The sequence below is a fragment of the Suncus etruscus genome, chromosome 5, assembly GCF_024139225.1.
Source record: "Suncus etruscus isolate mSunEtr1 chromosome 5, mSunEtr1.pri.cur, whole genome shotgun sequence".
NCBI classification, from domain to species: domain Eukaryota; kingdom Metazoa; phylum Chordata; class Mammalia; order Eulipotyphla; family Soricidae; genus Suncus; species Suncus etruscus.
In genome coordinates, this window is record NC_064852.1 from 94693793 (window position 1) to 94705899 (window position 12107).

General features: G+C 37.7%; 2 protein-coding genes across 4 annotated transcripts in view; one reads left to right on the plus strand and one right to left on the minus strand.

Annotated features, from left to right (window-relative positions):
• The window catches only part of SLC25A12 (solute carrier family 25 member 12), a 225189-nt gene that overhangs the window by 45070 nt on the left and 168012 nt on the right, over positions 1-12107 (plus strand). The gene's annotated exons all lie outside the window — the stretch shown is intronic.
• HAT1 (histone acetyltransferase 1) overlaps positions 1-12107 on the minus strand; it is a 52504-nt gene that overhangs the window by 13633 nt on the left and 26764 nt on the right. The window contains exons 5-8 of the mRNA XM_049773453.1: positions 5417-5596; positions 5064-5185; positions 4460-4564; positions 4029-4135 (exon numbers count right to left, since the gene is read on the minus strand). Coding sequence (XP_049629410.1) covers positions 4029-4135; positions 4460-4564; positions 5064-5185; positions 5417-5596 — 514 coding nt within the window. The remainder of the gene's footprint in view (positions 1-4028; positions 4136-4459; positions 4565-5063; positions 5186-5416; positions 5597-12107) is intronic.

Sequence of the window (12107 nt, forward strand, 5' to 3'; positions counted from 1 at the left end):
GGGCCACAAATAGTCATGCTCAGGGGTTACTCCTGGTTCTACACTCAGGAATTATTGCTGGCAGGTTTGAGGAAACCATATGGGATGCTGGGGCTTGAAACCAGGTCAGATATGTGCAAGACAAACACCCTACCCTGTGCTATCCTCCAGCCCCCAAACCTAAAATGTTTTCATTATTATCTGGCTATACATCGCACAAGCAAAGGACACCTCAATATAAAGAATATTCTAGATTGCAATGGGAGACCTAGACCTATAAAAGATGCACAAAGCTAGAAATACATACAAAATTAATGAAGTCAGAGGCAACTAAAATGACTAAAAAGTACAAAATTTGTAACAGTTTTTGGAGGCCGGAGATATAGCACAGCAGTAGGATGCTCATTTTGCATGCAGCTGACCCAGGACAGACTGCGGTTCTATTCTCAGCATCCTATAAGGTCCCCTGAGCCTGCCATAAATGATTTCTGAGCACAGAGCAGGAGTAACACCTGAGTGCCACTGGGTGTGACTCAAAAACCAAATAAATAAATAAATAATCTTGTGACATTTTCCAAAAAGTTGTATAAATCCTAAAGAGAAATTTCTTATGAGAACTGAGAAGGCAGTTCTATTAATTTATAATGCTGAGGATGTTAGTACTGAAATAAAGGCAAATACCCAATTTTCAAATTCAAGTCCTTTAGCATGTTTAGCCTTTACTCTTTAGACAACTTCAGTTTGCAGTGAAGAAAGGCTACTTACTATTATTGATGACTCTTCATTGAGATTTAAGAAATAAAATTTCTTTATCTGTTAATTAGCGCTAAGTATCAAGGACTTTATTGGTTGGAGTAGACAGAAAAAACTAGCTACAAGGCTTCAAAGAAACAACCCCCTGCTGGCACATTACCCACTACAGAAGACAAAGACTACTTATGTGAACTTGAAGTCTGCAGATTAAAATGACCGAACACGTCCCTTCACCTAGCACCAAGTCTAGGCTCCAAAAGTAAGCATAAGTGAAACAATTTTAGATTTACCTTTAAAAACAGCAATATTGTTTGTATTAGATTTCTATAATTTTATAAATCAGAAAGCTAGAGGTATCATTTGTGTCACTTAATAACTAATTTTAGTAATTCTTTATCTCCTTAGTTTCCAAATCAATTAACAGTATAAGGAAAATAAGATGAAAAAGTAATTCAGTTGATAAATAATAAACTCCCTTTATTTCAAATTTTAATTTTTGCAGTGCCAGAGCTCCAATCCAGAACCTCTCACATATAAAAACCCAAGACTGAACTAAATTCCCAGGCCTGAAACTCTTTTTTTTTTGGATTTTCGGCCACACCAGTTTGATGCTCATGGGTTACTCCTGGCTAAGTGCTCAGAAATTGGCCCTGGCTGGGGGGGGACCATATGAGACGGCGGGGATCGAACCGCGGTCCTTCCTTGACTAGCGCTTGCAAGGCAGACACCTTCCCTCTAGCGCCACCTCGCCGGTCCCCTGAAACTCTCTTAAATACTATATACTGATCTGGGTATACGGCTTAAGGAGTGGAACACATGTCTAGCTTATACAAGACCTACAAAATGATTGTTGGCACTACATGCCCTATACCCTTGATCTACCATCTGAGTATGGCCCCTATACATATAAATATTTAAAATATGCTTTCTGTCCAGTTTATTAATATATATATGATTAACTCAAAATCTGTTCAAAAGTAATTTTATTTACCTGAACCAGAAGATCCTACCTTACTAGCCTACAATATAATCCCCTTATCAGAAAAAATGTACTCAGTTTTACTCAGTGCCCCACAGGAAATCTGTCTTCTTTAAACAAACTAACGAACAGAAAACACTCCTCATCTATATCACCATTCTTCAACTGCTGGTCTGGAAAGATAGAAAACCGCTGATCTGTTGCTTTGATTGTAACTATCCATGGACAGGTGAGCTAAATAGGTGTTGGAGACAAAGGTGTAAAAAGGTTGAAGAACTTTGTCCTAAACTCTCACCACCTCACTGGATCTGCTCCCCTCCCAGGGGAGCTATACTGCTCACAAACTGAGCTGCACAAGCAAAACCCACTAAGCTAAAGAGGAAGAAAAACAATCTGTCTACTAATAATCTTCTTAGTCTCCCATTTGTGATTTTTTTTCTTCTGCTATCTTTAAACAAACTGATACAATTCCAGAGCATTACTTTCTAAAAACAAGTTAATATTTGTGCAATGTGCTGCAGTTCTTAATATATATATCTTTGGGGCTGCAGTGGTAGGGCATTTGCCTTGCACACGGCTGACCCAGGACAGACCGAGGTTCGATCCTCCAGCATCCCATATGGCCCCCACAAAGCCAGGAGCGCTTAATGAGTGCACAGCCAGGAGTAACCCCTGAGTGTCACCAAGTGTGGCCCAAAAATATGAGAGAGGAGAGAGAGAGAGAAAGAGAGGAGAGAGAAAGAGAGGAGAGAGAGAGACCCCCAAAGTTATAGAATACAAAAAGGTAAATTTTGATCAATAAACTTTAGGAGTGACAAATTTGAGGTGTTACTCAGGGGGAAGAAAATAATGATAAGAAAATCTTTTTAGATGACAATGTTGTATGGTATTTACACAGGGTCGTCTAACCTAAACATTTGTAGGGGTCTCAAACGCGGGCCGCTACAACATTTTGTCACCCTGCCCTAGAGGAATCTTTTTTTTTTTTTTTTTTTTTGGTTTTTGGGTCATACCCGGCACGCTCCTGGCTCTATGCTCAGAAATCGTCCCTGGTAGGCATGGGGGACCATATGGGATACCGGGATTCGAACCACTGTCCTTCTGCATGGAATGCAAACGCCTTACCTCCATGCTATCTCGCCGGCCCCCGAGGAATCTTTTTTTGTTTTGTTTTGCTTTGTTTTAGTTGTTTGGGTCACACCACCCAATGTTCAAGGCTTACTACTGACTTTGCACTCAAGGATCACCCTGATTTTGCCTCCTGCAGCCCCCAGGTAAATTGAGTTTGAGACCCCTGAAAGAGTAGTTTCTTTCCTGTACCTGAAGCTTTATTTCTGATAGTTCTTCCTTGGCTAATTCATTCTGATAGATGTTACACCCCAAAAATTGATCTACATTTCATTTTATAAATTGCTGATAAGAAAGCATTAGATATATCAATAGTTGCTTTGATATAATGCCACATTTTTTTTAAGGAATGATTTATCTTTTTTTTTTTTTTTTGGTTTTTGGGCCACACCCGTTTGACGCTCAGGGGTTACTCCTGGCTATGTGCTCAGAAATCACCCCTGGCTTGGGAGAACCATATGGGACACCGGGGGATCGAACCGCGGTCCATCCGCTTGCAAGGCAGACACCTAACCTGTAGCGCCACCTTCCCGGCCCCGGAATGATTTATCTTGTATTTTATCTTAAGGCTTAAAATATTCTGCCACAACAGAAAAATCAGAGCATGGGTTCCCTCGAAGCAATGCAACTACTTGTCAAGTAAGTTAAGGAAATAAGTTATACTGCACTTGCTATATATTAATGCCTGACCAAGATTTATTTATTCAACTCATTGCCTTCAACTTGTTTAACTAATAAGAATTTTTGGTTTTTGGTCACACACGAGCTCCTGGCAGGCAAGGGGATTCGAACCATTGTCCTTCAGCATGCAAGGCAAACACCCTACCTCCATGCTATCTATCCGGCCCCAAGACTTAAGATTTTAAATGTGACTTTTAGCTATCCTTTAGTCAGCTCCAGAGAGAATGCTGTTGTTTTAGTTAGTTCTGATAAAAAACATTCTGCCAGTTAAGGAGAGTAAAATCTATTTTACTAATAGATTCTTGGGACTGAATCGATAGCACAGCATGTTTGCCTTGCAGTTGGCTGACCTGGGTTCAATTCCCAGCATCCAATATGGTCACCCCCCAAGCACTGGCTGGCTTCTGAGTGCAGAGCCAGGAGTAGCCACTGAGCACCACTGGATATAGAACAAAACAAAAGAAACAAAATCACAGGTTCTTTCAGTAATACATCAAATCTTACATACCTGTAATATCAAGAACAGAAGGAGATGCAATGTAGTATCTATGAACTGTTTCAAGAAGTTGAGCACCATGTCCTTGACCTTGGAATGGAGTCAATATCAGCATCTGACTATAGTAAAAAAAAATATTTTAAAATTAACACATCATAATATGACCAATTTAAAAATTGCAAATCATAATAATGTTATGAAATCTTAAAGTCTGTGTGTATTTTTAATCAACCTTTAAGAAGTAAAAAAATTATGGATCTACTCAAAATTGGCTTAATCTTCCACACTATTTCAAATGGAACAATGAAATAAATCAGTACATAGTCAATGAATAATAGTGATTTTTTTTTAAACAAATCAACACTATTATAACAAGTATTGGAAACTTCAGCAGTTCCTTCTTCTGAAATAAAAGACAAGGCACGTGTTATACTGCCAATTACCTTACACGTGGCCGGGTTTTGTCTGGGTACACATAGTAATTATAGACTGTCATGTAGCCTACGGTCGCAAAGAGCGTAGCTCCATCCTTATTATACTTCTCAAATCTGCAGATAAAACAGAAAGCCAAGCAGGTCAATTACAGTCGCGCTCCCATGCAGTGTCCATTTTCTTTTCCATTCTCTGACTGAATTTTCAGTGTCAGCAAGCTACTCTGTGAGGGCCCAATGGGTACACCTGCTATGTTCTGAATGTACAATTCACTTAATTGGTGTGCAGCAACTTGGATAAATCAGACCTCTTTACATCACTTCAGTGCACTTGCCTATTATAAAGATGAATAGGTGGCAAGTAAAAGAAAACACAGGCAAAGCTCATTTTACTGTTTAAGCCTACATTCAGGCCCTAACGGACAACAGCATTTAATTCAGCTCTATTCTCAAGGTCTCCCAAAGCATAATGAAGGAAAACTCAAGCCTCATAAACAATAGTTTTTCTTTCCTGAGAAAAATATCATTATACTGTCCCAATAATTGGGCTGCCACAATTAAAATGCTGGCTTTGTGGAGGTAATAAGGTCTACTGTTGCTTTAGAACTGTACTTACACTAGAAAGTAGTGCCATCTTTCATCATCCACGTCAATAAAGCTAGCAGTTTCAATAAACCACATCAAAAAGGTCTGAAGCCTTTCATGATATTCTCGAAAGCCTCTACATGTCATGTCAGCCTAGGGAAAAAGCCAGGAGAAGTCAGGTGAAACTCATCACAGAGATAAGCCAAAGTCTGCAGAACACAAAACTATATTCTGTGGGAAAAATGTCTCGAAGCCTCAAATATACAAGTAAAAAATAGATCTTTGTTTTAAATGCTGAGAAAAAACGTTGAAGTTAGAACAGATCACTGCAAATAAATCTATACTAAACTATACAAATTTCAGGCAAGAAATATTTATCTTTACCTTATATATCTGAAAGGTAAAGTTTTCTCCTCCTGTAGGACTGAGAACAGAGTATGTATGGAGTAAAGTTCCAAATGGCTTGAAGTCAACTTCTTTTTCCAGCAAAGAAAGAAAATCATTCGTATTTGTGCAAAATCCAGGTGGAATAATCTGTCTAATTTTCCCCTCAACATCATCTGCCTAAGGAATGAAAGTCAAAGGACATAAGAAAAATTAATTGAACAATTTAGTTTGTAGTTGAAGATGCTTAATTTCTGTGAAAAGAACAAAACTCACAAAAATCATCAGTGTCCAGTTCACAAAAAGAACTAAAAAGTAAACCTATATAGCTAGGAAAGAATGAGTTTCATGAGCAAAACATAGTGCCACATACATCTGATAAACGTAACATGTGAATGGAAAAAAGGTAGCAGGAAGTCTGAAATCATGAGGAAGCATAAGAAATTTCTAACAAGTTGAAACTGCTGAGTATGTTCTTTCAAGACTTTCTGAACCAAACAAAAATAAAAGCTTATCATTTCATGTGTATAATGGAGACCATATTCTCCAAGACCAGGTAGTAAGGTGAGGCTATCACCTGACCAAATAGCAATCTCACAATGAACAAACATACTGGTACGTCATAACTGCTTCATTACCACACTCAAGATTTAAGATCATTTAAAAATATATTCTTTTGGGAAATACATAAATTATATGAACTGACGTACAGCCCACTTATCCCTATAACATGACATTAATTTTTACATACTTGAATTTGTAACAGTAAAAAAAGACAAGCCTGGACAACAAAATTAAGCTCAGAGATTAAAATTACCCTTGTTAAACCCAGATGAATGTTAAAACTATCAGCTGAGCAGACTTCATAATCCTTTTCAAAACCCCAAAAGACCACTTGATTGAATACATTTACTACTTCTCTTTAACCATGAATATTTGATGAAGTCTTACAATAAAGTATTACTGCTTCTCACCAGGCAATAAAACTTAATGAATTGGTCTCAACTTAACAAAACCTTATCCCTCAATACAGTCCCTAAAAGCCTGACATTACATTCAACAAAATGAGCTTGCAATCTATTCAAACTTTTTCCTGAACAATGAGGCCAGGTTTTTACTTAATGGAGTTTGCCGTGAGTTCAGCTGTAATGTTTGTATTGTATCTATTTCCACAAGGACTGACACAAGAACACTTTGTGTTAACTTACTAAGCAGCTCTTTCATACCGTTTACATGCATGATGGGTATTAGTTCTAAACCAAGACCCTTGCTACTTAGCATTCAAAACAGGGAAATTAAGATGCTTAGGACAAAATACACTACAAAAGGCTAATACAACATGCTACTAATTCCTGTCCTTTCAACCATCTTTTAACTAAGTAGAAGCAATGCACCTGCAGATGAATAGCACTTTATTATCATTCGGTTACATTTTAGGTTAGAGAACCATGGGTAGAGTTTATCACAAACAAGTTTTATTTTCAATGCTCTGGTACCAACATTATGTATAATTTGTTTATAGCATTAAAAAACCCAATTATTTAAATTTAGCCCTTCAATAATTGCCCAACAGCTCATTTTTGATATGTACACTATTCCTTGCAATACACTCAGCCTTAAGACAAACTTATTTGATACTGGTTAACATTTTAAAAGTACTATGTGTAAAACATTTTCCTTGAAATGTGAAGAGACCATCATAAACAAATTTTTATAGTGTGTAAATTATAACAATTATATATGAAAATTGTAAAATATAGTTGTATTATATTAGAGTAGCAATTAAAATCCAAAGCAGTGAGGGGAAAATAAATATAATTTAGAAGTCAGAGAAATGTTATGGCAAGTAGGGCATTTGACTTGCATGTGGTTGACCTTGGGTTTGATCCCTGACACCACTCAAGACCAGTCCCTGAGTCCTGCCAAGAGTAATCCCTGAGCAGACCTAGGAGTAAGCCCTGAGCACTGCCAGGTGTGGCCAATGCCCGCATACCAAAGATATAATTTACTCAAAAGTCAAGAAACATTACTTTAAAACAGGGTATCAGTTTTGGAGTAAATTTGCCAATCCGGCAACATTTCTTACTCTTCTTTCCATTGCTATAATGATAGAACAAATGATCTTTCTGCACTAAAGAAAAATACCAGAAATGTTTTCATTTTGGGGTTTTTGAGCTTCATATGGTCACTTTACTTACTAAGGTCTCCCTCAGAGTATTAGATGAATGACTTGTCTCTAGAAGCCAGCAAAATGTTTCTTGTTAACACTCTAAACTTACTTATTTACTACAAATCTGCTTACTGACTGTTCCTTTTTAACTACAATATTAGATACACAAAAATGCTTTTTGCTGTTGTCAATAAATACAGAAGGGACTCTGGAATGGTCATTACAATCACTGAAAATAGAAAAGTTAATAACATCCCCCATATTCATTACCCATTTGCAGAGCAGGTAGGGGGTGCCTCCCTATCGGAGCTCAGGAGGCCCTTCCAGCTATTCTTATCTAAATAGGATGGCAGTTCAATGCTAAGGTGTATGTAGTGCTACACAGACCCAGGGTGCTGTGGGTTATTAGGCCATTCAAGGGGGCCCTCAGAGTCATACCTGGTGATATTGAAGGATTCATATGGTGCCTAGGTTTGAACTGAGATTGGTGCATGCAAGGTCTTAATCCCTTTAGTATCTCTCTAGACTTCTCCCCCTTTTTTTAATAAGAGAAAAAAAACCTCTTTGATTTACCATGTAATTTAAATAAATGGACATTGATCAAAATGCAAATAATCTTCGCAAAAAACATAAAAGATTTTATTCTGGGGCCCTCCGGAGAGATAGCATGGAGGTAGGGTGTTTGCCTTGCATGCAGAAGGATGGTGGTTTGAATCCCGGCATCCCATATGGTCCCCCAAGCCTGCCAGGAGCAATTTCTGAGCGTAGAGCCAGGAGTAACCCGAGCACTGCCAGGTATGACAACCTCCCAAAAAAAGATTTTGATTCTTTCCTTCTAACCAGTATTTCTAAATAGAAAAATCTGATTTTTAAGAATAAAACAATTAGAAGCCAATGCAAATACATAGCTATTCTCACAACATATAGAATTGGAAAGATTTATTGATAAAGTCAACAGTTCCTTTTTCAAGGGAGGATCAATTCAGGTTTGTTTCTGTTTTGTTTTTTGTTATTATTGTAGGGTTTTGTATTTTCTTTTGTTTTTTAGAGCTAACCTCATTGTGCTCCAAAAGTTACTCCTGGCTCTACATTCAGGCACTACTCTAGGCAAGTTCAAGGTAACCATATAGGTTCAGCCATGTGCAAACTACCCTACTGGCTGTAGTAACTCTTCAGCCCCTCAATTGGGTATTATCAACAGAATTTAAAAAAGAGCTTAAGGAAAATAAAATCACAGGGGTCATATTCAATCCCTGGTATCCCATATGGTCCCCCAAGGATAACTGGAGCAATTCCTGAGTGCAGTCATGAGTAACACTGAAGCTTTGCCAGGTGTGGTATAAAAACAGAAACAACAAAAATTCCCAAACCCATAAACAATATTGAATTTTGTAAAACATAATGAAAAATAACACCTACTCTTTTTTTTTTGGTTTTTGGGGCCACACCCGTTTGATGGTCAGGGATTGCTCCTGGTTAAGTGCTCAGAAATCGCCCCTGGGTTGGGGGGATCATATGGGACGCCTGGGGATCGAACCACGGTCCTTCCTTGGCTAGCGCTTGCAAGGCAGACACCTTACCTCTAGCACCACCTCACCGGCCCCTAACACCTACATTTTAATAAGAATATCTAGCTGGACTTAGGTTTAAAGATTTTAACAATCTAAGAGATTTAATCAATATAAAATTAAATCTTAAGATCAAATCATAATGTTAAATAATTTTTATCTGCAAAACCTGCAACTTTCCAAAGAATACAAACCAATGAATAAAACAAATCTTTTTTTTTTTGGTTTTTGGGCCACACCCGGCGATGCTCAGGGGTTACTCCTGGCTGTCTGTTCAGAAATAGCTCCTGGCAGGCACGGGGGACCATATGGGACACCGGGATTCGAACCAACCACCTTTGGTCCTGGGTCGGCCGCTTGCAAGGCAAACGCCGCTGCGCTATCTCTCCGGGCCCGAATAAAACAAATCTTAAGTGTAGTTAAATATTAGTTATCTGACAAGCTTAATCATCAGTAACATGGCTAGAAATGGGGGACAAAAAGAGCACCTGCTTAGATGCTTAAAATATTTCTGACACAAAGGCTGAAGTACAAATATAAGAAAGGATCTTAGCTCTCTTTTATGCTACACAGTTTATATTATAATTCCATTAAGCTTACCAGTTTGTTATTTTTATCCATAAGGGGATTGTATTTGAGAGGAAAGCTTTCACAACAGTACCCATAAATTGGGAACAGCATTAAAGTAGAAAAAAATAAAAAATACACTAAAAAAGAAAATAATAATTGCTAAGTCCTTCACAATGAAACAAAACCAAAGAAAGGTAATAAAAAACGGCAAAATCAACATCTTCAAATATTGAGAAAGTTTAACAAGAAAAAAATTGGGGGGCCGGGCGGTGGCGCTGGAGGTAAGGTGCCTGCCTTGCCTGTGCTAGTCTAGGACGGACCGCGGTTCGATCCCCCGGCGTCCCATATGGTCCCCCAAGAAGCCAGGAGCAACTTCTGAGCGCATAGCCAGGAGTAATCCCTGAGCGTCACAGGGTGTGGCCCAAAAACCAAAAAAAAAAAAAAAAAAAAAGAAAAAGAAAAAAAAGAAAAAAATTGGGCATAAAACTGATAAAAAAAAATAGAAGCAGTCATTTAATTAAGAAATTATTTTTAAATTTAGTCACAGTAAATTACAAAATTAGTTATGATTGGGTTCCAGGCAGAAAAGTTCCAGCACTAAGTCTTTCACCTGAGTCCCTTTCCTTTACCAAAGTCTCCAGATTCCTTCCTGCACATCAGTCTACCTCTATGACAGGCACTTCATAAATTTTAGGTGCTGTGGGTTATATTCTGGTTACTGCTTAATACCTTAGCACCTTTTGGCAGCCCCTCTTTCTCCCGAAAGACCACTTCTTTCCACCATTGTTGTGTTTTCCTTTCCTAGCCCCTTGCCCCCTAAGTGGCAAGCTTTCCAATGAAAATCGGTTCTTATTTTTATTTACAATGAAAATCTATTTCATTTCTATTGCTTTTGATTCCACTATGATCATTTATCCCACATGAGATCATTCTGTCAGTTTCTCTTTCTAATTTCACTTAGCATGATACTCTAGATGTAGCAGTAATGATGTATGTATGCATGTATGCATGCATGCATGCATGTATATATATCGTAGCTTCTTTACCTAGTCATATGTTCAAAGGTATTTGGGTTTTTTCCAAATTTTGATTATTGTAAATCATGCTGCAATGGACATAAGAATGCAAATATCTTTTCTATATTGTTTTTGAATCCTTGGAGTATAGTTCAAGAAATGGAATTGCTAAATCATAATGAAGCTCAATTCCTAGGGTACTTTTTGTTTTTGGGAGAAGTATCCATGTTTTCCAAAATATCTGGGCCAGAGGGCATTTCTGCCAGCAGTGAATGAAGGTCCCACACTGTATCCAGACCAGCACTGGTTGTTTTGCTCTTCGATGTATGACAGACTTTGTGGTGTGAGATATCTCGTTATTGTTTTCTTGATGATTAGTGATGCAGAGCATTTTTTATATGGCTTTTGGCTATTTGTGTCTTCTTCTAGGAAGTTTCTGTTCTTCTCCACAATTTTTATGGGGTTGGGGTTTTTTCCTTATAAAGTCCTACCAATGCTCAACAGATCTGTATTAGCCCCATATCATACGAGTGTTAGATAAATTTTTCCCATCCCAATAAGTCGTTTTATTCTGGTCATCATTTCCTTTGAAGTGAGAAGCTTCTTAATTTAATGTACTCCCAGTTGTTATCTTTGCTTCCACTTGCTTGGTCAGTGGTGGTTCATCTTTAAATATGATTCTAGCTTCTATGTCATGAAGAGATTTGCCTACATTTTCTTCAGCATAACATACAGTTTCAGGTCTAATATTAAGATCTTTAACCCATTTTGATTTGAGTTTTGTGCATGGTGTTAGAACAGCGTCAGAGTATTTTTTTACATGTGGCCAACCGTTTTCCCAACAACTGTCAATGAGGCTTACCTAGTTCTACTTTTTCTTTTCTTTATCAAAGATTAACTGTCATATATCTGAAGATCTATCTCTGGAGAATCAAGGTTATTCCACTGATATGAAAGTCTATCTTTATTCCAGTACCATACAGTTTTGTAGTATAGTTTGAAAATTGAGGTGGGCAATACTTCCCATCTTCTGTTTCCCTAGGATTGCTTTGGTTATGGGGGGGAGGGGGTTATTATTCCATACTAATTTCAGAAGTTTAAAAACTGTCATGAATATTTTTATAAGGATTGCATGAATGTGTATGATACTTTGGAAAGTATTGCCATCTTGACAATGCTAATAATTCTATTAATCCATAATGAGATGTTTCCATTTCTTCGTGCCCTCTTTTATTTTAGTAGTGATTTGTAGGGTTCATAATATAAATTTTTCACATAGTATAGATCTCTTTGTTAAGCTGATTACTACATACTTAATTTTCTTTTTTGGGGGGGAGGTTCACACCCGCAGCACTCAGGGATTATTC